The sequence below is a fragment of the Cydia amplana genome, chromosome 10, assembly GCF_948474715.1.
Source record: "Cydia amplana chromosome 10, ilCydAmpl1.1, whole genome shotgun sequence".
Taxonomy (NCBI): domain Eukaryota; kingdom Metazoa; phylum Arthropoda; class Insecta; order Lepidoptera; family Tortricidae; genus Cydia; species Cydia amplana.
In genome coordinates, this window is record NC_086078.1 from 18,556,953 (window position 1) to 18,584,484 (window position 27,532).

At 39.8% G+C, this 27,532-nt stretch overlaps 3 protein-coding genes and 1 non-coding gene across 5 annotated transcripts in view; 3 read left to right on the plus strand and 1 right to left on the minus strand.

Moving 5' to 3' along the window:
- LOC134651604 (uncharacterized) lies at positions 1 to 27,386 on the minus strand. Its single transcript, XM_063506705.1, has 15 exons — positions 27,279 to 27,386; positions 25,947 to 26,075; positions 23,188 to 23,307; positions 22,077 to 22,203; positions 6,563 to 6,689; positions 4,147 to 4,224; positions 3,624 to 3,701; positions 3,274 to 3,377; positions 2,451 to 2,525; positions 1,930 to 2,347; positions 1,385 to 1,649; positions 1,233 to 1,308; positions 875 to 939; positions 479 to 652; positions 1 to 184 (listed from the first exon to the last, which is right to left on the minus strand). The coding sequence occupies exons 1-15, from the start codon at positions 27,348 to 27,350 to the stop codon at positions 5 to 7; spliced, it is 2,088 nt and encodes a 695-aa protein (XP_063362775.1). The 5' UTR covers positions 27,351 to 27,386; the 3' UTR covers positions 1 to 4.
- LOC134651450 (superoxide dismutase [Cu-Zn]) overlaps positions 1 to 27,532 on the plus strand; it is a 394,084-nt gene that overhangs the window by 53,885 nt on the left and 312,667 nt on the right. The gene's annotated exons all lie outside the window — the stretch shown is intronic.
- Positions 7,336 to 7,406, plus strand: Trnag-gcc (transfer RNA glycine (anticodon GCC)). Its single transcript has one exon. It is a non-coding gene; the product is annotated as a tRNA-Gly (tRNA).
- Positions 15,145 to 20,574, plus strand: LOC134651870 (collagen alpha-1(I) chain-like). Of its 2 annotated transcripts, XM_063506993.1 has the most exons (6): positions 15,145 to 15,269; positions 17,870 to 18,034; positions 18,510 to 18,606; positions 19,000 to 19,072; positions 19,265 to 20,083; positions 20,497 to 20,574. In XM_063506993.1, exons 1-6 carry the CDS (start codon positions 15,166 to 15,168, stop codon positions 20,556 to 20,558), a joined length of 1,320 nt encoding a protein of 439 aa, XP_063363063.1. In that variant the 5' UTR covers positions 15,145 to 15,165; the 3' UTR covers positions 20,559 to 20,574. The 2 variants fall into 2 exon arrangements, with proteins under 2 accessions (XP_063363063.1, XP_063363062.1); XM_063506992.1 differs by having other exon boundaries at positions 19,265 to 20,574.

Genomic DNA, 27,532 nt, shown 5'->3' on the forward strand with positions numbered 1-27,532 from the left:
CTGGTCAGTAGTCAGGATCCCTGGGTTTGATGATGCCGAGTCGGGTGGCGAGTGCCGCGACGTTGGCGCGGACCTGTTCCTGCACCAGGTTGAAGGACATGGCCAGCAGAGCGATTCCGAAGAGGAGGTACAGCGAGCAGAGCGCGATGGAGTGCACGGCTGCCACTGTCGAGTCGGTTCGGCCCTGGAAACACAGAATAAATAAAGTCTCCGGAGCCGATGGTAGTCAGAATGATGAAGCAGAAATACGCTGAATCCTAGTAGTTCCAATCCTCTCACTGTTGGAAGAGGAAAATTCCAGAAATGGTTCACATGTTTCATACTTGTAACTTCATGCCAGGTACGAAGTCACCGAGGCTGATGGCAGTAAGAGTGATGAAGCAGAAATACGCTGAGTACCTATAGGTAATTCCAGTTTTCCCATTGTTGTAAAAAGAAAGTTTCAGCCACAATATAGGCAAATTATATGGCCTCTTACCTGTAACTTCATGCCCGGAACGAAGTCGCCGAAGCCGATGGTAGTAAGAGTGATGAAGCAGAAGTAGGCTGAGTCCAGGTAGTTCCAGTCCTCCCACTGCTGGAAGAGGAAGGTGCCGGCCACGATGTAGGACGCCACGAGGAACACGCACAGCCAAATCGGGACCGGCTTTATCTGGACGAAAATATGTAGTTAGGTACATTTAGTTAATTATTGGTCTACAATATGTATATTATTAGATGGTAAGAAGTCACCGTACCCGTAGTGTTACATAATGCGCGTTCCCGACTCATTTCTTGAAGAACCTCATACTGTAGCCCTCGGTAAAGCCTCGGAAGGGGGCCCAATTCCACCATTTAGGTCAAATACATAAAATAAAACGAAAATAAATCTTACTTCTTGCTTAATGGGTTCGGGATCTTCTTCGTAAACGTCAGTATGTCTGGAACCCCAGGCAGCAGCTGGAAAATATTTAAGTAATTATTTTGCAGAATTAATCATTCCGGCATTATTTTACTACCCAAATGTCAAATCATGGCGACTAAATTCCTTTCACTATTTCACAAATTCTATTTTTATAAAGATAAAGTTCAATTTTCCTTTACACGCGCTTGGCTTGACTAATGATGATGGCATCATATATAGCAATAGGTTGGCAGTAGACATTGTTTCGTAAAGTAAAATATCGTGTCCCTTTACAATTAGTAGTACAGATGCTTAACACCAAGGATACCAATAAAGTGACATTAAGTACCAGCGGATCTGCCTCTGCGCGGAACGGGCACCTCAGCTGCGTCGTCGCTCCAGTAATCCCGTTCAGGCGAGGGCGTCTGGAAGACATAAACACTAGGTATAATATAAGCCAAGAAACGTATACATCTAAGAAATAAAATGATCTATCCCCACCACAGCATGCGGCGGCCTGGCGCTCTCATCAGTAGTATAGAGCCGTCTCAACCGCCTCTTCCCTCCCTCCACGTCCTCCCACCGCCTCTCTCCGTCTCTCTCGTCCCACCGCCGCCTCTCTCCGTCCCTGTCGTCCCAGCGCCTCCTCTCGTCCCACTCATCCAATCTCCTCTCGCCCTCGTACAGCGCGCTGCGGGCTCGCCGGTTCGGGCGCCGCTCGTGGCCGTAGTCATCGCGGTCGCGTTCGGAGTCCCAACGATCTGCCCTGTGAGATTAACAAGTAGATATTTTGTCACAATGACAACAATGTAAGGTTCCCAGCAGCCTTGCGAAGGCAACCTTGTGAAGTGAACAAGGGACATGAACATACTCGTAACGTTTAACGAAGAATAACGACTAAAAACTTTCAGTGTACTAAGTTAGTGTACTGTGGTCTGTGACAAGTTACGAATGGGCACAGAAATTGACTGAACCTATTATAAATTATAGTATGTTCACAAGGCATGAAAAGCGCCATTTCTGACGAGATAGAAACATCAACTTACCGACGATCCCAAGTTCTCCTTCCCTTCGGACTATCGAACTCATAGTCATCGTCCTCAGGATCGTAATCCCTTTCCCTATAGTCGTTCCTTCTCCACTCCCTTTCTTGCTGAGCCTTCCTCTCTTTGTAGTTCTCATAATCTACATCATATAGATCATGCATTTCAAAGCGGTCCTTAGATGGACCAGGATCAAAATCCCTACGGTCCCTCGGTCCGGGGTCAAAGTCTTTCCGATCTTTAGGTCCAGGCTCATATTCCCTATCGAAATCTCGAGGTCCGAAGTCGGGCTTGGACTTTGAAGGGCGTGGGAGGGACTTGCTGCGAATGTCGGCTTTGGATGCCTTCATTTGGTGTTCGTTCAGGTCTTGTAAAGCTGCTTCCAAGTCCTTTAGTGGCAGCGATATCTTTGGGAACTCTTCTGCGAATCAAACGTGAATATTTTTGCAAAAACTTAAGGAATTAATATACAACAGGAAAATGTATTCAAGAATGAAAACCAATTGTATTGGACGTACACGTACCATCTTCCTCGTAATGGTCTCGCCCGTGACGATCATACTTGACCGGGGATACGTCTCTCTCGTAGCCTCTCGGTTCTAAAACATAAGACATAAGACCCCTTAGTGCGCTTTCCATCGTTCGATCCCTAAAAGTTATAATTAGCATATTTTTGATAAACTAATATACACACGGAAGGACATGATAATTCATCAAGCCCCCTCCAGACTATGTGCGCGAATCGCGGCGTGAAGCTAGTGTGGAGTCGATTTCGCTGTTTGCGAATATCGCAGAATATCGAGGGGTCTGGAGGGGGCTCTAAATATCGTGTAGGTACTTGCTCATCAGCACCATGCAAGGGCCTATTTTAGATTTAAGCTAGTTTTTAATTTCTTTTACTAATACACTGTATATATCTTGTTTTGCAGGAATTGACCATTCAGCCTCTTATCGCAAATTTTTGAAACTATATACACCTTTCATCGAGTTCTAGCTGAGCTTATCTTATCCAGAAGTAGAAGTGTCTTACGATGGTGGTCCATCCAACGACAGACAGGACAGTCAAAGACTTTTGGCGTTATTCATAAACGGCTGCTAACTTAATCAGTTGATGATCGTCGTCTGTCCCTATCTGTCGTTATGCCATAGAGAGGGACAAACGACGATCATCAGCTGATTAACTTAGCAGCGGGCTCAGCACGGTTCCATTTTTTATCCACTATCACTAAGCCCGTCACTTTCGCACTTACATACTTGTTAGAACGTGACAGGCATGGTGATAAATGATAAAAATGCGACCGTGCTACTAGGGCTGACGTTTATGAATAAAGCCGTTTGATTATTTACCGTTAGTGCGCGTAAGTGGTGGTTGCGAGGCAGTTCGCAGGCTAGGTCCATGGGCCAGCCGGCCACGCCTGCCACGACCGCTGCTGTAGCCACTGTCGCGATACCTGCCAACGTGTAAAGGTGCTTTGGTACTTGGTACTTATAATATAACATAATAGGTAGCATATGGCATATTATGCGCCTGAAGTACGGTCGGCCCTCGGCCAATGAGCATGAGAATACTCTCGGTTCATTGAAGAACCCTATAGCAATAGCCTATAGAATGGGAAACACCTGTGTGTGTAATTCCATGAATTGATCATTCATTCCATTCGCCTCGTCATAAAATGCGAGTTCTATGGCTAACTGACCTGCACTCGGTGTCAGAATGCGCGCGCTCGGGTCGCTTGCGCCGCGTGGACCCGTGCCGACTGCCGCGGACGGATCTCCTGCAATTTAAAACAAGAATATCGACTCTCTCCTTTACTAAACAACTTATGTGGACAGTTCTTTTTTTCAGACGGCACTTTACAACAACCTTACTCTTTGGAGGAGCGGACGGATGTATACACAGGCACTCACCCGGTATTAAACCCTTTAACGGACCACATAAAAAATACAGAATTCAAGCCTGAATGCCTACTTAAAGTCCTAAAAATTCTGCATAAGAAAAAATACAAAATGATGTACATATTAGGGTACGGGTAGTCACTTTAGCCGTATATTACTTATCTAAATGTGCCCTGCCCTATAAAGTGTTTATGGGTATATGGCGTATTTGCTCTGATGTCAATGCCAAGTTCGTACTCAAATCCAATTTCAAGTTTCTTGCTGATTCGTAATGCTGCTGAATGTAAGTAGCCACAGGTAAGCCAGAAGTAAAGAAAATATTACCTGATTGAGGTATGGTGCCGGCGGCGGCGCTTCGGAGGACGAGTGCACACGTAGCAACACACACGCCAGTACAAAAACCTGCACACGTACCAATCATATCATATCAGACTATCTTCCCCAAAAAAGTTTAGCCGATATGGGTAGTATTTATAATAATTCAAAACTCCTAAGAGGGCCTACTGCAAAATCGAATTTCGCAAATTGCAGGAATCTTTCTCTTTTATTCTAATGAAGGCGTAAGTAATTAGAGTAACAGAGAAAGATGCCCGCAATTTGCGAACTTCGATTTTCGCGGTTAAAGGGGTTTCCCATAAAGTTTTAAGTCATAATGTATTGTTTGCCATATTATCATTAGGCACCAAGTCATAAAACTGAAACCGTTAACTTTTCAGGATTTTCGTAAGGTTATCCTATAGATAGGTTAGGTTAGGTTTGTTTTATGGCAATCCTGAAAAGTGACGCGTTTCGGAACCAAATAAATAACGAAAATGCGGGCATACGATACATTATGACTTAATTTTTTTTTTGTAAAACAATAGAGACCCATAATATACAGTCCTGAGCTGAGCGCCTACAAATATAAATAGCAATTCTTTGTCGCGTCCATATTATTTAAACGTTTAAAAAACAAAGTTTAAACGAACTGGCGCTCAGGAAAAAGTCGCAGAAAAACAAAGGATGATATCATTTAGATTTAGAACCTTGACGCAAGCAACAAGTCAACACCGGTGTAAGACATAGATGGTAGTATTTCTATAGATGTGGCCTACCGCGTGCCCCCGTAAGGGATAGACATAGATGACGTCACAAACCCGGGGATACCATATAGTTAAAAATTACCCCAATATTATCAAATATTGGGGTAATTCTAATCACGTTCGCGAGTTGTTCGCCTACGTAAGACGCAGCGATAAATAAAATATCAATGGGCCAATTTTTTTATTTTTTTATTTAGTAAACAAACAGCCTTTTACAAATAAGTCTTACAAAAATGACTAAAAATAGGCCTAGTTTCATACGTTACTAAGTTGACTATTACAATGAAAAGTAAATAGGTTACTTAATTATAAATTACCCGTAGGTATAGTTGTGAGTACAACACGCAAATAAAGTAAGAAAACAATGCAAAATATTTACTTGAAACAATTTTTCAATTACTAGTAAACAAAATATGACGAACTTTGTTCTTGAAAACGGACAAACTATGAACAAAAATGTCTATATCATTAAGCGATTCATTATACATATTACAAGTACGCATAAAGAAAGAATTTTTAGCATACTGTGTGCCACAGGAAGAAATAGAAAACGTAGGTTTTCGTAATATGCTTTGAGCATACTTATTCGGCAGTTTTGCGTCGGTGCCCAGTTTCTCCTTCCGGTTGCTAAAATCCATTTAGCACGCGTGCCTGCATCTTGTGGAAATCTGGAGGTAATAAACGAAATATTCATTTTGTAATCTGTCACTCTTATTGCAAAATTAAGAATTAGTGCCTGCAGCATATCAATTAGATTCTCTGAGTCGTGGCAAAACCCCCTATAACGTTAGAAAGAATCCGTAATGCTTAAATAAATATAATTTACATTCTAATTTAAACACAGTTCAATTTTATTGTTCGTATATGTCCAGTTCTGTAGCAAAATTATTTATAAAAATGTTATTAAAATAGAAAATACCCGAATTTTGGGGTAATTGTATGCATCACGGGCTGGTATCCCTCGAATAATAGCAATGCGACTAAATTGAATACACGTTATTAAAAGGGTGACGGCTTACTGTCAATATCCGTACGTAATTTGGTCGGTTAATTTATCAGGAAATATTTATAGGTTAATTTTTTTACCCGAGTTATTATTTACTGTAAATGCTTTTTCTACTCAGATTTTAATTGATATAGATTGTAGGATGCTGTTACTAAGCATGATAATGTGATCGAAGTATAAAATACTGTATTTACCTGTGAAATGTTACGCTGTCCTGTTTTTGCCGGCAGTCACTTGTACAGCGCAAAACTGAGCAATTCACCATATTTGTTGAATTGTTAAGTACCTACTACATGCACACGAAACACTGATTTCAATATTTTTCCTGATAATCTTTGCACTGTTCATATGTTTCACACCAATTTGACGTTTACGCATTGTTTGTATCCCACCATATACTACGGTGGGGAATAAAAAAATATGAGACTGTGACAAAGACAAACAATAATAGCGCTTTCTCTGCTACTTCTAGTGAAAGATACATAAGACTATCCCGTTCTGTCAGTTATCCCCACCACTCATGCCATGCCCTCGGTGTAAGATATGTCAGTCAGTTTCTCATTTGCCATTTTGGCGCCCCCCGTGCCATCCGGCGTCTAGAGCGGCCGCTCCACTCGCTCTACCCTAGATCCGGCCCTGACTGTGTACGTACCTGAAGGAGGAAGCCATCACGTCTCCAATGTTGGAGAGACAGAGCAACATCAGCGGGATCCCGAGGATGGCGTAGAAGATGGTCACCACCTTCCCAGTCTGGGTCTTCGGGGCGATGTGCCCATATCCTGGATCAAATGGAACTCAAGTTTACGCAAGTTAAAAAAAACAAGCATAATTGGTGAGAACCTGTAATTGCATGGCTTTTTGTATCACACATATAAAACCTATTGAGATGTTAACAGCTGTTGGATCTCCGAATAGTAATAATTTAATAAATCAATAAATAAAAACACTACCAAATGCGATCAAAAATTTTATTGACATGGAAGTTTCAAAATCACTCAACTTTAAAAGGAGTTAAAGGTTCACATGACGAACATGACGATATAAGAATAGAAGGTTTGCAGACACATTATTCACTTAGCTAAGATGTTTTATTAATAATCCTGTACCTTTTGTAATTTATTTTTCATGAAGATTGTAGAGAAATAGTTGATGTCAAAAGTTGTGCCCAAATAACATGCTAAAGGAATTTTAACTAAGTATTAAGTAGGTGGTAGAAGTAGTACAAATTTAAAAGAAGCAAAAGATAACGAACCTTATATTAACGCCATAAGGACTACTTATTTCCATTGTCGCACAATAGTAGAGCCACGTCCACGTGCGAGGTGCGACTCATGCGAGCCGCGCATGTGCCGAGTGACGTCATCCGATAACAGTATCAAGAACGCTTACGTCAAACGGTCGGTAAATTCTGTTCATAGTTTGTAAGCATCGGTGGTTCAGTGGTAGAATGCTCGCCTGCCACGCGGGCGGCCCGGGTTCGATTCCCGGCCGATGCATCTTTTTTATTGAAAAAGATACCGTGAACCAAAGTATACTTATTTTTATGTCGATATCGATATAATTAACGATGTTTATTGCGAGCAGGTTTATTTTTAATTTGTTTTAAGGTATCTGGTCTAATCTTGTGTAGTGTAAATCTTGTCTGACTCAATGATTGACCGTAATTTATCCGAATTACGATAGTTTTTATTCCAACAGTTTAATTGTGATATCGTGCTTCGGACACTTTACGTATCCACTTAATTCAGCCCATGCTCAGTTAATTTAGAGAAGATCAGCGCTTATTAAAGGTTCCGTCATCGGTTTTCCCAAGTTCGTGAAGAATTTAATTTCTTGGTTTTAGCTTAGAATTAATTCAAGGGATCAAGTATCAACTGCGCTTTAGAGTCAAGGTCGTATTTTTAGAGTTCCGTAGGTAGAAACCCTTATAGTTTCGCCATGTCCGTCTGTCCGTCCGCCGAGGGAGCGCTTTTGCTCCGTGATCGTTAGTGCTAGAAAGCTGTAAAGTTTGCATGGATACCTATATAGGTAGCTAGGTACCTAAATTAATCATGCCTGATTGATACATGTTTTTTTAAGGGCAGGTATGCCCTACGCGTAAAGTGGGGATGCTTTTTTTTGCTTCAACCATAATTATAGTGTGGTGTAGGCTGTCGTAGGTATTTCAAAAACAATGAGGGTATTCAACAATACACTTTTGATAATGGGCACAGAATTCACAGAAATCAAATTCCTTGACTTTAATAAGTACCTAACACACCTTTAAGTGTCTCTCTCTCTTTAGTATCAGTCCATCCATGCTCATTAGCTATTTTCCCATTTCTGTTTCGTTTCAATGATCACGGCCACAACCAAGGTAACGCATATCTCGATCGGGAAACCCGCGCGATGGCATTTCGGTCATTTCAAGCACAGATTATTATCCACGATCAATAATTAACATGTTAAATGGACCGTATTTTTTAGGCAATCGAAGCTTCCGCCGGACGCCGCCGAGGCCGACTCCTTCGTGCTCTGACTGTTGCTTTACTGAGACTATAGTAGGGGGCAGAACCGGCAGAGGGTTAGGTACCTAGTCTCAACCATCTTCCACAAACTACAGATCAGAGGGCCTACCCCGAACCACGTTCGACGTGTTTCCTATCTGTTGCACTTGTAAATTCGTACGTAAGTGTGACAGGGAGGCAACACGTCGAATGTGTTTCGCGGTAGGCCCTTCAGAATCGGTTGTTCCTGCATCCGCGTTCGGTGCACGTGATGACCACGCAGTCGCGCCCTCTTGTGTGAAAATGCTCGGATTCTCGGACGGTGTCGAGACTGTCCAGCTCGTATTTGGTTCGGACTGTACCGACATATTAATTATGACAATGGCAATTAAAATCAATTTAGTAGGTATGGCTAACTCAAGGATCTTAAAATCTTAAGTTCTTCCATTATCTAGGTACCATTTAGATCTCAAAATTTCGTTACATTTGGTTAAGTTTTGGAGGAGGAGACGGTCGAGTAAGAAACCTTGTTTTTTTGAGATTTTTATGCAGGATTTTTCACCTTGTCCTTATCGCACTAGTTTTAGGAGCCGCTTCCGTTAGCGAGACGGGTATATGTACCTAAAATATTTAATTCTCAGCTCCCGTATCCTCGTATATTGCGTATTAGGTAGCTCAAAAAAGTTGTCCTTTACAGCTGCGTTACCTACAGCTACTTTCAAGAAAATCACCCTGCAGGAAGAGCCTTAATTTGCTGAAAATCTAAAAATACATACGAATTGATAGTGATTCCCAAAATGATATTTACTCGTACCTATGTCACTTCTATAATGATATGATTCTTACGTCCCTGACCGAGCTCCAAATTATTGACAATCTAACATGATGACCAACATTACCTGTTCGCTATTAATATCATTTGTAATTGATACAAAAAGTGGTATTTGTTGTTCAGCATGTTCTACCTGAGATAATGTTCATACCTACTTACCTACTATTAAGATTTCATGTTTGACTTTGTGTATTAAAATGTTTTCTAGTAAGTTAAAAACACTGTTTTAAATTCCACATTTTTCACCATATGATATTATTTATTTATTTATTTAAACTTTATTGCACAATACACAAAAATAATGTACAAATGGCGGACTTAATGCCTAATGGCCTAATATTATGATATTTTTTTTATATATTTTTTTTCATATATGTTTTTTGGTGATATGGGACGTAATCGGGTAAACTTATCGATAAAAGATTCTAAGAGGATTTAAGGAACAACCGCCGTCCATACTAACTCAGTCCTCATTTTCTTTCCTGACCTTATGGAAAAAAAAATATATTATTAACCATAGCCTGTTACTTATGCAAACATTTCATTCAGTGCACTGCTCGGTCCTAAAGTATGAAATACGTACGCGACACATACATTTGATACGCGATAGGATTTGCGTAAGAAATATGCATATGAGCATATTGGTGAGTGAGTGGTGGGAAAGTCCAGGTAATGGTGCAAACAGATGTTATCAGAGGACTGAAGGCCGGCGCTGGGAACCAATTGTTTTCGGAAGGCCGAATGTGCGGTACAATTGTTTCGATACCTTGCAAATTAACGCTATAGTACCTACAATGTAATTATTGCAAACGGTACGAATATTATATTCTTGTCATATTAATGTCGCGCAAGACGATGTGCTGTCTTGTGTACATACCTATTAATAAGACAGTATATTATACCAAACATTATATTATTATAGTGATCATTTGATACACCATTTTTAAAATGCGCGTCCCGGTCCAGAAAGCACAGACCTTCGCCTGCATCTAACTAAAGTAAACTTATACAGGATGCAGCAAAAATAGTAGAGATCCGTTTAAGGGCATACTTATTCGGTATCGTGTTCTGATTAGGAAAAAGTAGAAGAAAAATTTAATTTACGTAAAAAAAAATCTACTTATAGGGCACGTCGTGCAAGTCGGCCAACCCTCAATACAAAGGCCATTTTTTATTCCTAATACCCGTTAACTCCGACCGATCGATCTGTTAGATAAAATATGAAACATAAGTCTTTTCCTAAGGAATTTATGTGAAAATAAATTACTAAACCTTATAAAATAAACTCCTCCGCCGCGTTTGTGTGTTTGTGTGTATGTATGTTGGCGATAAACTCAAAAATTCCTGAACGGATTTTCATGCGGTTTTCACCTGTCAATAGAGTGATTGTTGAGGAAGGTTTAGGTGTATAATTTGTTAATATTTTGTGTAACCCGTGCGAAGCCGGGGCGGGTCGGTAGTTGAATTATATGTCATATACAATAAAAAGGTATCAAGGCCTCCAGTGCCCAGGGCTGAAACGAACCAGCGTCCTCTGCCTTTGCGGCAAATGCCTGCACTCCTCGGCGACCCGGGCCTCGGCGCCATGGGTCCAAATTTCTTATACAGGGTGCTTCCTGTAACAGGAGCAATAAATTAAACTAAAGGCTGTACTCCTCAAACTGACGTGTATAAGCGGCGGCATGAGGCCTTGGGCCCTCCCAGGTTGGGCAGTATACGCCCAAAGGCCGCCGCTGCGCGCAGTAATTTGGGTGCTAAACGCTCAAAGTGAGCCTTAAAGTAACCTAACCTAACCTATCTATAGGATAACCTAAAATCCTGAAATGTTAACGGTTTAAGTTTTATGACTAATGATATGACTTAAAACTTAATGGGAAACAACGGGACCCCGATTCTGTTTTACTGAACGTACGTATATAGTAGAGCTCCTACTTGAAATACCACAAATTCAAATATTTTCATAAAATAATTCAATTTGTTGCATAATACTTCTGAAAATCTCCTTTAAGATATGTAATATCATGTCATTTATTGTCATTATATTATCCTACATAATTCCTGGGCTAGTTACCCATTTATTTCAATGCCCTCTGACCGTGTTGTGAGATATTACCCAAACATCGCCTATGTTGTGATTGTAGCCGCTGAAACCTGCGCGCGCAGCTATAGTTACATAAGAGCGCGACTTGCGCGCACGCGACTTAAGTATAGCGTAGATCATTTAATGTAACCAGTGCTAAGTGCTCCCGAAACATGTTATTTGGTTTGTATATTTTTTAACGTATGTTATAATTTATGGGAAGTAGGTAAATAATTAAATATTTACGTGTATGCATTAAAATGTTTAGGTATATTTGTTAAATTTGAGAAAAAGCGTAATAGTGATCTTAATTAATTTTTACCATGGTTTGTGTTTTTCTCTTTTATTGATATAAGAAGTAAGTATTTTGGCGGTAAAACCGTATTTTTTATTTTGTTTTGATAATTATTATTTTTATTTATTTATTTAACCTTTACTGCAAAAAATAAATAAATTTAGTTATGAATTTAATTTAAAATTTTAAATGCACTTGTCTTTTAAATCCTCTCTCTCTCTATACCTATTTCTTTATTTTGTTTTATTTCAAAATAACTGAGTAGCAATTTTATTTCAGCCAAAATAAAAATAATTCAATTAAGTTAGGTACCTACTTTAAAATTTAGCTCAACCCCTATTCATTTAACGAAACATACGCAACTAAATTAATCCATTTCCTTACTAGTTTACCAACTCACCAAGCGTATCCTTTGTGTTTTAAAACTTTATCAATTTGTTTTGAGTTTCCGATGAATGTGTTATGATACGACTAAACCGAGCTAATTCTAAATGTTCCACATCGTAACGTTCGTATCGTAACCTTATACCCTGCGTTCCGTTGGCGAATCACAAAACCTACTACGCCAACTAATGCGGTGTCCCATTTGTCGCCCCCGGGTACAGATGGGAATTCCTATCTGGGCTATAAACGCGAAAAGTTCGTAAATTGCGGGCATCTTTATTCTCTGTCACTCTAATTACGCCTTCATTGGAGTAAAAGAGAAAGATCCCCGCAATTTGCGAATTTCGGTATTCGCGGTAGGCCCTCTGTCCCTGTGTCATCATATGGCGGTGGTCATGTGGGGCGGAGACAAATAGCATTACAAAAAATAATACTATTACATACTTATTCTGTGACTAAAATGCGGACCACGGACCACAGGTCCTACCATGAACATCGAAAACCTACTTCGAGCTAATTTGGTATTAAAGGGACAGGGGTGGACATACTAAAATTTAGATAAGTATAGGGAAGATAACTGTAGGTAAAATAACTTAGATTTTATGTTGCGGTTAGGTGTCAAAGGTATAACTTAATTTGTACACTACACCAAAACGTTGGTAATCCCAACCTTTAAGTCGTCAAGCCAGTCCACAAAAGGTTTCGTTGCCACAGACGATCCTTGAACAAGCACAGGCCCTTGCGCAACCCCGCCCGCCCACGCCGCTACCACGACACACGAGTTCACGACAATCCCATATGAGCAACATACATTGCTTCCTTACTAGCAAGCGTAACCGATTACCGAATACAGCGCATCGCAGCCTGCAATGTAACGTAAACAATCAAGTATCACAAGAGTGTTCAATAGAGTAAAGTTACATTGGTAGAGTCATACCAACGCTAGTTAAAATTATACGACGGGTCTAATTTGGGAATTTGTGTCCTAACATCTGTTGATGTCATTCAATTCATAATTTAATTTGATTAGCGTAACTCAATTTGGTGTAGATAATGAATATTTTGCAAGGTTTTTGAGGCCAGGGTCAGATAACAAGGTATTGTCATAAGTGAAACAGGTACATATAAGGTCTGTGCTGTCAGCCATAAAGCTTTTTCTCCGATAAATGTATTGCAAATCGAATATCTGACCCAGCATATTGTAAATTTCCAAATATAAGGTAAAGTAGGTATAGATATTTTAAATCGGTTTTAAAACAGGCACTATAAAAATAATGATCTGATGAGAGAGACAACTATTGCATCTAATTGCACTTAGAATGGTGGGATTCCATTTGGGTTTATATTAAGAACTTACTTATCACCGCTTTACTTATAAAGTGGTGGTAATTGGCTGCTTACAGCCAATAAAAATAAATAAATAATAAATAAAATAAATAAATAAATAAATATTATAGGACATTTTTACACAAATTGACTAAGCCCCACGGTAAGCTCAAGAAAGCTTGTGTTGTGGGTACTCAGACAACGATGTATATAATATATACAAATACTTAAATACATAGAAAACAACCATGACTCAGGAACAAATATCTGTGCTCATCACACAAATAAATGCCCTTACCGGGATTCGAACCCAGGACCGCGGCTTCACAGGCAGGGTTACTACCTACTAGGCCAGGCCAATATAAATTATAAATAAATATTAAAAAACGGTCCAATTATGTAATAATCACAGCAAGAATTATGGACACGTGACATGCACTTTAACTTGTTTATATAATTAATTTTTAAACCTTGTTAAATATCTTTTTCGAAATTTCGAGGTTTCCCGGGAAATTGTTCAAGAGTCGTAGGTATAGACCTATACCTAGTGAAAGTACCAGTTTCCGGGAATTCACGGGAAAAAATTGTCTCAAGAACTCTCGGGAGCATGCCCTAGTTCTAATAGTGCATTGTATGTTGTATGTTGTATTGCATTGATATGCGCCGCTGTGCGTTGACAGATTATGAGTTCCCGAGAACTTTAGGGCCATTTCACAAAGAGGTCTACATTGTCGGGGACGTAACGCGTCTTTTAAGGCAGCTAACTTAATAACCTGAAAAAAAGTCTGTGTTATCATCACGCCAAACGTTAGCTTCTTAACTTAACAATCAGAAGTGTAAAAAATAGCGTCACGTAGCCGACACTTTTCTGGAATGTCCCATTATTATTGCTACAAGTGCAAGTAACGAATATTTACTTAAACAATGTTTGCAAAACATCCCATCTCAAGCTTGACCCATAGCCTAGATAATTCTTGACAATGGATGACGCACAGCGAATGCTAACAAAAATTAGGAATGTTTATCAATTTGCCATGTTATCGTAGTCTGATCTAAAACACCGTCTAGCTAACTTTTCACCGACTTGAAGATCAAAGTGAGGGAAACGTCATATTTTCATATAAATTTTACGTTAATAATGACATCACACTCTGTCATTGCAAATGCCTTTTATCCTTGTTCGACTCTATTCGCCATTTCTCCCCATCCTATAACTTACGATGAGTAATGTCACACGTGATCGTAGATAGATCGTAGACAATGGGTTAATACATATATAATTATCGCCAAGTAGCATTATATAAACTGCAGGAGTGCGTCAGCCTTCAGTGACTCATGTTCATGTCACCAAGGCTTCATAATTGCTACTGAAGGAACGGTGTGGTCACTGATGCGTGTTGCCCCCTGGTTATGGTTTAATCCATCGTTATTATTCAACCTTAGTTTTAAAGATGACATCCTGTTAGGGATGATGATAGGGTATTAATAAGTGATGTGATATTGACTGTTCAGAGTCGCCTAGGGTTAGTCTCAGGCTTCAGGCTGCCGAGCATAGAGTGTAAGCATAATATTCTTAACAGAAAAGTTAAATATGGCATCTTAGGAAGTGGACAAACGGTAGGCAAATAAAGCCATTATAATCTTCCAAATCCCAAGCGTAGTGCATAGGTTTTCCAATTACTGTAATGTTAATTGCTAAGACCGACCACTGCGACCGCAAGCGGAAAAAGCTATTTGATATGAAGAAAAGAAGATTCTCGCGGTCGTTTTTTTTTGGCACAAAAGGCCACTTATCATGAAAGCTAGTACAAGTTTAATGTTGGATTTATTTGCAGGAGCAGCATGTCTTGTGATGCTGCTGACGGTCGTCCGCGCCGACAACTGGCGCTGGCCCGACAACGCGCGCGCAGCCTCCGTACGCATCGACACTAAAGTGCGCTTCGTCGACGACGAGAGGTCGGTATATTCAGCAGCTTTTCTCAAAATTGAAGGGATTATCTTGCAAGGAATGTATATAATTACTTACTTTACCGTCGATGTTTTGTTTGGCCTCTGTAGTAATGTTATAATATTTACTCATTTTGCGTTGTAGGCAATAAGTGTAAGATTTATATTATGGACAGAAAAAATACAAGTCCCTTACGGTCAACATAGCAGACCTGGATTTTGGCAATCTTACTAACTAGTCAAAAAATTCCGAAACAAATACAGGTAGAAAATCCGTTATCTATATGATGGGCAGTTTCTCTTTGAAGAAGGCAATTGCAATTCGCTGGAAACATGAATCGAACTGCGCCTTGACCTCTCGTAATTAATAGCATCTTCATGTATTTAATTGTATGCAAAATGCGTTTTTCCCAAGATAATGTTTTCATAACTCATTCAGGAGTATAATTCACATTGCTTGCGATGCAAGCGACTTATTGATGGTTTCCTTTGTCGGTGTATCATAAGGATTTTTGCTGCTTTATACAGTACAACCGAGGTTTGAACTCACTATTTTTGACCACCACACACATATCGAACGGTCAGTTAAGCTCAATTTTCTCAAATGAAGTCATGACTCGTGGGAATAATGCTGGGAATTGTGTTCTATGAACTCTTAGCCACTGAGACAGGGGCTGGACTCTGAGATTAAAATAGTACTCTTATAATTACACGCTTAAGGAATTGACGTCAGATCTCGCACGCGACAAGACAATCTACCTTGGCCATCATCCGACATGGTATTGTCCGATCCGATAATTATTATCGTGTCCGTTGTGTCCGACACTACAATGGCGACGGATCGGCTTGCGTCATTGTGCTCAGGACCTCAGTTAGAAGTTCGTAACAAGTATACTATGCTAACCTACCTTCAGATTTATACCAGGAATCCCAATTGATTGACCGTCCTCGTGAAGGCATCCGTTTCAACTTAAGCAAATTTGGCGAAACTGCTTTCCTATGTCTGTTCGACTGTTCTCCTCTAATTCTCTACAGGTCACATTTCTCAGCGTACTTTCGTGAAAAAACTTGAGTAGGTCTGATGGCTTTTATGTCGATTTAGTTTTTGGAAGTGCCAATGTGGCAGATTTACTCTTACCAAAGATGGAACTTTTGTCGGGTGTTATGCGTCACTCTCGCATTTACTTGTTTCAAAGTGACACGATAAAAGCCGGCAACGGGTTTGTCACGGCTTCACTTTGTTCTTTGTCAATAAATTGACAGGTAAGGTCTTTAGTTATTGACATGACTAACAAAAAGTTAAGTTTACACATGTCATGTGAAGATAACAATCGTTTTGTTTGCAATGTCGAAATCTTATGGTCCAGGATGATTGTTTGAAAAACATCGAAGAATTTTCTTGCTTCATTGGCTTATATTTCGAAATGATATACAATTGTACATAGATCATAGTTATCTTGTTCGAGTAGTTATTGATGGCACTTTTTTAGAAAAATGTTGTTTTACGTATTCTATACATGTACATAAGCATAATTGTTTACCTTTGAGATACCTATGACCAAACGGACATCGGTCATATCGCAAAGGTAAATAATTATGCAGGTTCTTTTATCGATATTAACAATCTAACAACTCTATCCTCCCAACAAAGCAACAGTTTGCAACAGTTGCATTGTCTTCCTCCGGTTTCAACATTTGCCGGCGTTGCACTCAGGGAATTCCCAAATAACATTAGACCTTTCGCTTCCATTGATCCATGACCAAAGCCTCTATTACTACACCCAGAATATGGAGCAAAAACTATTACACACGCTTCCGCAACCTGCAAAAAATGGTGAACGCAATTTTGCCCCTGGTCGTGGGTCATACCATGGTCTACACTGTTAGCTGATATTTCGTAAACTTTACTACAAAAGGCATAAAGTTCACATCGGTATAATCATATCAGTTAACCTTGTAAGGCCTACGATACTAAAATTATACTAAACTATGTTTAATGTAAACTTTGTTGTATTGTAAGTAGGGATGAATTTCGCTTGTTTGAGAACGCAATGAAACAAAAAGAAATGCTACTTTATTTGGTTTTCAATAGATTCGAATTAGATTTAAAAGTAGGTAATGTAATTCTAATAAATCTTAATATTGCTATGTACATACCTATTTGTGATTGATAAAAGGTATATTCAACCTTGTTTAAGAAAGCGCTAAGTTGTTTTTTGCGTGTCTTGATCTCGTGCCGGATTGATTTAATTTACATTCGGCGATGCGTATTGATTGTACCTAGTCGTAACGTTGTAATGATTATAATTACTAGTTTTTGATTTGTCTGATTTGGGCGGTTTCTAATGCCTTGCATAATAATAATGTCTAAGGCCATATCTTGACTTGGTAACATATTACGTCTAATTATAGAAACTGGCTTGAATGTAGTGTGTAGTGTTATTTGGCTTCAGTTTTCGAACCTTTATAAGGTTTATTACCTATATCATTTAATTATATACACTTTTCTAGTGGGATGTATCAGAGTTTGATGATTAATCGATTTGATACATCACCTGTCCATTTTAAGAAAACGAATTATTAAATTTAACAATTCTGTCTATTTCCAGGCGGTCGAATAAAGTACAAGCGGACGAAATCAAGCCTCCAGTGGAGACGGACGGCTTCTACAACCGTCCGGCGGCCGGGGCCGCGTCCGGCCGCTACGCCGTCCAGTCAGAACCTCACTCGCAGCGGCTCACAGCTCATGACCCGCAGCTGATGAAGCTCATCAGGTGGGTCACTATTACAAGGCAGAGGCACTTCTCCAAGTGAGGCCCGCCATGTCGGCATCGACCGCTACGAGTATGTGATCCATTCAGACACAACGCCTTACAGGTTACGGCCTTGGACTTGATACTTCTCCAAAATCCCCTGCTAATAGAACCACTCAGCTAAGACCGGCTGACAGCTACGAGTAAAGAAAATATCGGTCTTGTAGAGATCCTTTAAAAATATATATGTATCAGATAAACTGAGGCACACCATAACATTCGTAATAGTAAAGGGTAAACTCCTATGTTATGGGGTAATCCAGTTTATCTGACTCATATCTGGTAGGACTAGCGTGACTTAAACGTTCCGGGGCAAACTTCTGAATATCATACTAAAGAGCAGACGTGTCTGCGTCTAAATAGTGCTATGGTATTTGTAATAGGTATGGGTCTTGTTGTCCGAATCAAAATTTAAATAAATAAATATTGTTTTCAGGCCTCAACAGTACTCAGACGGCACTCTGGACTCGTTGCAGTACTGCAAGTGCGTCACTTCTTCGACCGCCTCCTGCCACTCGCGCGGCAACTCTGAGGTAGGTATTTGTCTACCGAATGAATCTTTGGTATGACTAACATTAAACTAATCACGCGATATGTTATGGAGAGCCTATAGAAGCACCATTTTCAAGTCAAATAAAGTCAAAGAATTATACCTGTGTCTGCCTGTGGAAATGCATTCCAGAAGATGCATGCCGCAGTTTCCTCTTCTTTCTTAAACTGACTGATGGTAGGTATAATTCGCACTGCCGTACCTATGTGAGCAAGTCAGTTGGCTGGTGCTGAACAAGTTGCGCTAGATTTTAAATATTAAAAAAAATTGCACTGTTTTTTGAAAATAGCAATCTTTGTCAAAGGTCTTTGTCCACTTAAATCCAAGTCTAACAATTCATTTCAACATATTAAACTCGGTTTATGTTCCCTTTCAGAGAGCGTGTCCATCCGGGCAAAGTTTATGTTGCTACAGAAGGCCGAACAGAAATCCGCATAATACTGACTCAGGTTAGTGCATATATTCCACGTGCATTCAATGTGAATTATTCTTTCGATATCACTCATCAGCTCATCACAATTAGATTTACTTATTATTACCTACGTAACTATTTATAATATGAACCCATGAACAATTAAAAGACGCATTGCGATCGGATAGAATTATGCCAAAGTTCTAATAGTATAAACATTATTTTCCAGGGATTTTTAGCGAGTTGGAAGATGAACGTCCCATGCTGCTTCCAAATCACGAGAGCATAGCAGGCCCCTTCGGGGGCCCTGACGAGGACATCATAGGGGCCCTGAAACCAACCATCAACGGGTACCAGATCGGAGGAGAATACCGTGGCCTGCTGTTTGGACCTGGAGGACCTACTGGAATTATAGGACCAGGGCGCCGCGAAAATAAGGTCTTAGTTGGACCATCTGGCCCTACTGGGCACATAGGACCCGAATCGAAAAAACAAGTCTTAGTGGGGCCGGAAGGACCCACTGGCCTTATTGGTCCCAATGGCGGTGGTAGATATCAACATGGAAACAACCAACGCAATCCTGGGGTTTTAGTCGGACCTGAGGGCCCTACAGGTGTTATTGGCCCAAATCATCGCAATAATAGATACCACCAGAACCAAAATCCTGGCGTTTTAATTGGTCCTGATGGACCTTCCGGTGTGATTGGTCCAAATTACGGTGACAATAGGATTACTCTTGGGCCAAATCAACACAATCCTGGTGTTTTAGTCGGTCCGGGCGGACCAACCGGTGTCATCGGTCCCAACGACCACGAGAACAGTTTAGCTGGAAATAAACGTTACCCAGGAGTTCTAGTCGGTCCCGATGGACCCACAGGTGTGGTTGGCCCAGGTCATCGAGATGACAGAGACTTCACCGCACCAGGCTTTAATCAGCACCCCGGTATATTGGTCGGCCCGGAGGGCCCGACCGGCCACATAGGTGTTCCTCAAGTACTCGTCGGTCCGGGCGGACCTACAGGCGGCATCGGGCCGAATCACAAGCAAGGTGCGTCTCATGGTGCCGAAAGCGCCCAAGTTTTAGTAGGTCCGGGCGGCCCTACGGGCATCATAGGGCCGGGCGGCAGGCGGGGGCGGTGGCAAACGGGGCCCGGGATTCTCGTAGGTCCTGGTGGTCCTACAGGTATTATAGGCCCCGGGCAGCGACTGCTGGTCGGCCCCGGGGGGCCTACTGGCGTCATTGGCCCTCGTGGAGGTCGCGGCTACGGCGGCTACGGTGGGTACGGCTTCTAGTGTCTGTGATAAGCTACTTAGTGACTAATAACACTAATCATATGCGCGAGTGTTGTATAAATATAGTGTAGCTAACGAGCCATAACGCTAGTGACGACGGACGCTTGCCATACGCTTGTTAAATAAAGCTTAGTTTGAAGATTTATATTAAGGAAATAATTCTTGCAGGGTGTCCCAAAAGGAAGGTTAATCGACAGAGAAAGAAACAGGAGTGGGTGTATGATGAATAAACAGATGTAAAACTTATGTTGCCTTTCATTTTGTCGTAATCAAGAAATTTTAATCCAAGGCCCAAATATTTATTTTCGAGGTACGAATAATTGACCTTAGATGACACACTAATTTTGCATCTCCTTCTGCAGAGTGATTACCTTGAAAGTAACCCAGAAGCAGCTTTTATGGGAATAGCAGCATTCCAGCTACTTTCAAGAGAATCTCTCTTCCAAGACAATTTCAACGTAACGTCATGCAAAGTCAGTTCGCGCCTCAATACGAGGTTGGCTGACGCAAAATGAATGATGATAAAGTCGCCATAAAATATTTCGGCCTAGGTGTTCAAAGAAATCCAAACAAAGCCTCCAAATTTTCAAGAATTTGAAGTGTATTATTTATTTTCAAGAAATTAAATTGTATGTTCAGATATTTTTCAGCACCTTGGCCGCTCGGCCGCTCCAATATATCTGTTGGACTCTGTTAATATTCTTGGTCTTAATATTCGTGTGTAGACGTGTCGTAAATCTGTCGAATGCTTTCAGAAATAAAACGAGTTTGTTTGAGGATAAAGTTTTGATAGATGGCGTGGTTGGCGCGGCGCCAGCGCGGCCGGCGTCAACCAAAAAAATATGTTTATTCACAATTTTTTTACTATATTTATGTACGTCGGTGTTTGATGCTAATTTGACAGTGAGTGTTCATTAATTTGAAGTAAGGCACATTATTCATATTTCTTTTACCTCTTTTACCTACATTAATCTTTAAAAGAACGACCTAATAATACCTAAAATTTAAAATTTTGGATTAAAAAAAATCGTACTTATAAGTATTTGTAAGCGTCAACCTAAGGGTCCTAAGGCTACCCAATACTCTGTAATACAATCTGGAGTAGAGTTAGACCAAGAAAAGTCTGCAGCGATTTTGATAGCCCACGCAGTGCAAGTGTTATTTTAAACTTATAAATAACACTTGCACAGCGCGTGGGCTATCAAAATCGCTGCAGAATTTTCTTAGTCTAACTCTAGATCCTGTGGATTTCCAAACTACGGCCTACGGAATGAGCCAAATTCCAACATTTCAACCATATAATTTGGTCCGCGAAAATAAGGCTACCGCTTTCGCTTTCAATAAATTAGATTACCCTTTTAACCGCCGTAGACTTATATAATTTAAGACATACAAAATCGGGTTCATTTCACCGCGGTCTGATAAATACACAGACAAGACATCCTCTAGACTGAGCATAGTAACACTACCCCCTCTGCCACTTATACGGTAATTTTACTCCATCTTCGAGTCAATCCCGTGCCGTGATTGGTCCGTGTCTTTGAACGGACCAATCACGGCACGGGATTCGCTCACCTCGTCCCCCCGCACCCCCGTATTTTTAGCAGCATCGGTTTCATGAAATAATTGCTCTAAACTCAGTCTAGAGGATCCCTAGTCTATGGATAAATAAGACGAAACTTCGTATCCGCCGTGGCGACACGAGCACGCTCGATGAACAATGATATGGTGGTTAAAAGGTGACTGACCGATGGTGGTGATGACGATGATGGAGTAGAACAGCGCGCCCGTGAAGGTCCACTGGATGTGGGTGGTGCTCTCGCTGCCGTCCCAGCCCCTCACTTTCATCTCCAAAAGCAACGCGTTCTCAAAGTCCTGAGGATGAAAATAAACCCTTATGTCATCTAATAGGTAAAGAACTATTTTGTGTATTTTTTTTTTTCAAAATTTTAGACCCAGTAGTTTCGGAGATAAAGGGGGGGGGGGGGATGGTAGGACAGACAGACAGACGCACGCGTGATCCTATAAAGGTCCCGTTTTTTCCTTTTGAGGTACGGAACCCTAAAAATTATAATGCCTGTATTGGGTACCATTATTTCTTCCAGGTAAGACAGGACCCCTAGGATAATTCATTCTTCATAGAGTTGGTTTGCTTTATATTTATTAACAGTTCATACAGTCCTATTTTGCTCTTGAAAGATGTTTTATACAGGGTGGTCCAAACCTTGACGTCCAAACATTTTTTTTAGATTCCTCACGTCGTGGGCTATCAGAATATACCCCATGTGTGTTAGCCGATTTTTCGTAGTTTTCGAGTTATGATTTTTTAAACTTTTAAATTTTGTTATGAAATTCCGGGGTTCCCATACAGGGTGGCTAAAAAATAACTGCATTCCCGTTGCCAGGGAGGTTTTGGGATTATACTGAGCATATTTTACTATGAGACCAACCCCGAAATCGTGAAAAAAAAATTTACCCTTCCATAGAAAATGGACCACAGCCAAAATGTATGAAAGCCAAATTATTTTTTCGCGATTTCTGGGTTGGTCCCATAGTAAAATTTGCTCAGTATAATCCCAAAACCTCCCTAGCAACGGGAATGCAGTTATTTTTTAGCCACCCTGTATGGGAACCCCGGAATTTCATAACAAAAGTTACAAGTTTAAAAAATCATAACTCGAAAACTACGAAAAATCGGCTAACATATATGGGGTATATTCTGATAGCCCACGACGTGAGGAATCTAAAAAAATTTTTTGGACGTCAAGGTTTGGACCATCCTGTATTGTAGAAATGTAGACGATATTTGTTCTCTAATATGCCTTATATAAAGCTTGATGATTTCCCGGTAGAGAATACCTTGAGCATGTCGACGACATCAGCCGTCCAGTTGAACTCGTTGAAGTAGGTGGCGTTCTTCGTCATTCCCCAGATGCTGTCCGTCGTGTTGCGACGGAGACGAGAGATGTTCATCTTCACCTGCCAACAAATCAAATTATTAAGTAGAGATTTTAACTTTATGAGTTTTATGACACGCCAGTTTTTAATTTCTTTTAGTAATACACTGTATATATCTTGTTTGTAAATAAATGATTATATACCTGACACGCCGATTTCCCACGAACATATTACTAGAAATATGTTTATTATGTATGTATGTATGTATAAACTCTTTATTGTACAAACACAAAACACAAATTTATGGCACAGGATAGGCAGTACAAAGGCGAACTTATCCCTTTAAGGGATTTCTTCCAGTTAACCTTTGAGTAGATGAGAATTGATGAAGAACGTAGACAAATATAGCACTGAGTACAATAGACTAGAGGAAAGTCAATAAAATTATAAAAGAGGGCGAAGATAAATAATATAAGATAAAAATTAGAAGTAACAATATTTCAAATATAAAGAATACCTACGTTATATATAATAAATATAAAATATATATATAAAATATCTATAGTCACGAACAAGTTAATTCCGGTCCGATAGCCACAGCTTTTTTAACTGCCCCTTAAGCGACGCAACGGACTGCGATTGCCTTAAGGAGGGAGGCAACTCATTCCAAAGTTGAACAGCTCGTACTGCAAAAGATTTACCATACGCACGAGATTTGTGATGAGGTGTTGCCAGTGCAAGATTGGTACTCGATCGAAGGCGATGGCCACTACCATCTGCCAAAAACTTGAATTTTTGTAAGAGATAGAGAGGAGAAGAAGGAATAAAAAAGAATTATCTTACCATCTCACCTTGGTTGCATCTAAAACTAACTCATTTGTGAATTGCGTGATACTGGCAATACTGGCCGCCGATACATCAAAAAGTAGTACCAACTGACAGACCATCAGTGTCATCACGTATTATAATGTTATATCCTTAAATTAAACTACTTTGATAATTACAAAAAATCCATCTTCCTAAAAAACCTTAACTGTGTTGTGCATTATTCCTACATAGAAAATCAGGGAACCAGCAGTCAGAGGCCTCTGCATGTCACAGCAACCTACGCCAAAACGGTACTTAATCAAAACTATTTGAATAAAAGAGTATGGTAAAATATAGCGCCTTTCCGAAGCTATCAGCAAATTCAATTACTTATCAACCGCGCCACTATGATTCGGATTATTCATTTATTTATATTATATTCATTTTTTTTTTGTTAAATATAAGAACGACCGTTAATTTCATTGAGTTACTTTTTTCCGTAACACCTGGCAACTTTTTATCAAAGGCAGATCAAAAGGCGCCGAAATTAATAAACTAGAATAGTTAAATATAAATAGCATTTCGTCGGTCTATCAGCTCTTGGTGAGAGAAACTTGCGCCGACGCAAGCTGTCGGCACTAGGGCTTGCAATATCCGCCCATTTTTCGTATCCGGATATTTCGAATATTTAATATTTTACTATCCTGATATCCGGATAAAACGGATAATTCGAATACTTACTTTTTATTTAATAAAACTCACATGAACTTAATAAAAAGTGTAAAATAATACAATTTTACGTACACAAGGCGGCGTAGCAGCAAGTATTAAGCAATTTTTTGGCGTTCTACCATTTTATCGATGCTTTTAAGTTGATGTGCAGTGCAAGTGCAAATATATAGCTGGTGTAACTGTGAGGTTAGGTTAGTTCAGTTAAGAGCCCATCAACGTGCACACTAGCGCCACTGCTAAATAATCGTGATTATTTTAATTTAACGAAAGATATTTAAAAAAAGGGGGCCGCTACGTACTGTACCGTATCCGGATACTAACTTCATCTAAATCCGGATAGTAAATAGGACGGATATCCGGATAAAACGGATATCCGGATATCCGGATTGCAAGCCCTAGTCGTCACCTGCCTACGAGATCCAGATCGCAGCGAGTGAATACGTTATTACAGCAATTACAAGTGTGAGAGATGTGGGACCGGCTAATGTATTTACATTCTGTGAAAAAAATTAATCAATGACATACAGACGTTATGTATTTACGATTTTAAGTAGGTACCTATGCATCCAAAGATTTCAAACTGGATGTTCGTTGTCGTGCCAAAGTTTTGGTAACGCCGTTGACCCAAACATTAATATTTACCACAAAATGTCTGGGAAAGCATGATTATCATGCACTATACGACGAATCGCAAAAAAGAAAAGAAAATGCGTATAAAAATTGGCTTCAGGAAGTAAAAAAATTATAACGTGTCAAAAGTGTAAATTGAGGGACAAGGGGGGTGGAAAATCTAAAACATCAAAACCACACAAAAATCACTAAAGCTACAAATAATTATTTAAGGGTCCGTGCAGCAATAGAAAACCGCAAAAGTCTACTAAGCCATCTAGGCGATCTAAATAGAATTTGCGAAACGCTTAAAGAAAAGCGAGAAAATAAAACTCTATGTATCACCAAAGAGAATTACGAGTAAGTACTTGTCTTTGGTATAAAACAAAGTCGCTTCCCGCTGTCTGTCAGTCCTTATGTATGCTTAGATCTTTAAAACTACGCAGCGGATTTTGATGCTGTTTTTTTAAATAGAATGATTCAAGAGGAAGGTTTATGTATAATTTGTTAACCCGTGCGAAGCCAGGGCGGGTCGCTAGTTAGGTAAATAAAATGAAGTGTAAAATGAGTACCTCCCTCTCATGAGCTGCTTCCAGCTTCTCGAATGTGACCGCCCCCAATATGCAGTAGGCCACCACGAGGCTGATCATCACGAAGTGAGAGAACACCACGGAGCACAGTCGCCAGGTATAGTACAGCACCTGTGTCAACCATATACAGGGTGGCCCATTTAGATCGGTCAGTATGGGAAAATCTGAAACTATAAGACATACGACGATCTCTTCTTAGGAACCATGTCATCGATTTTAGTAACAAGAAAAACTGCATTCATACATTAAAAAAAAATGTGTACTCAGCTCGGGAATAGAACCCTGACGTTTTGAAAAAAAATATCTAAAATTATTTCTATTTAGATATCGATTGTGTAGGTCTTAAGCACTAAATGTTACTATGAAACATGATGTCTGAAATGAATAAAATGCATTGTATTCATATCCTTTAATTTATTTTAGTATGTTTTCGAAATGGCCACCATTTTTTTCAATACATTTTACATAAAAAAAATTTAAATGTATGAATGCAGTTTTTCTTGTTACTAAAATCGATGACATGGTTCCTAAGAAGAGATCGTCGTATGTCTTATAGTTTCAGATTTTCCCATACTGACCGATCTAAATGGGCCAACCTGTATACATACTCTCTGTCACAAACATACACAAACAGCATAAGATGTATGTCAAAAACATCTTTTATACGAGCTTTTGGGCGTTTTTTTTTTTAAGTTGTCCCCTACACTTTTTTTTCAAATTTGGGATTTTTTATGTTATTTCTACTCAGAATCATGAGCTCTTTCTATCCTAATATGAGAAAAAAAGTGTCCTAAGGTTATTATTTCCATTCCGTCACCATTTTTCATAGACTTTGTATGGCGGTCGCGAAATGGAAAGACCGAAAAATGTATAGAAATTTTGGGACACTTTTTTTCTCCTATTAGGATAGAAAGAGCTCGTGATTCAGAGTAGAAATAACATAAAAAATCCCAAATTTGAAAAAAAAGTGTAGGGGCAACTTAAAAAAAACGCCCTTTTATGACAAGCCGACTGTACTTTTCGTTCAACGTCATCAACTAAGTACATTATACTAATTGAGAATATGTATATGTATACTAATACTAACAAACCCAAACTCATTGAAGTTGTGTTCTTTTACTGCAATAAACCTCATCGGTCTTTCATAAGAATTTATGTTACATTTTTGTTCAATCGGATATCAAAAGAGTTTTTTTTTTAATATTAATAAAAAAATGTTTTTTCTCTCAGATTTAGTTTTTTTTTTAATGGCCGAGCCAACGGGGTTTGTGAGGATTAGGTCGCATACCTAGTCATATTATTATGCAGACTTACCTTAGCGCATTTGCTAGGCGGCGGCGCAAGAACCTCGCGTTCAGCGCGCGGCACCACATCGCGTCGCGACATCTCGCACACCACCACACACAACACACCACTACACACACAACCTTATCACCACGAATCTCACCATTATGATCACTAAATAACTGACACTACGCATTTAATTTTATTAGAAAACTATGAACTAAAAAGCTTACAGTCCGATCCGAGTATTTTCCATTGATTTAACTGGCTCTAACTTTAAGTCA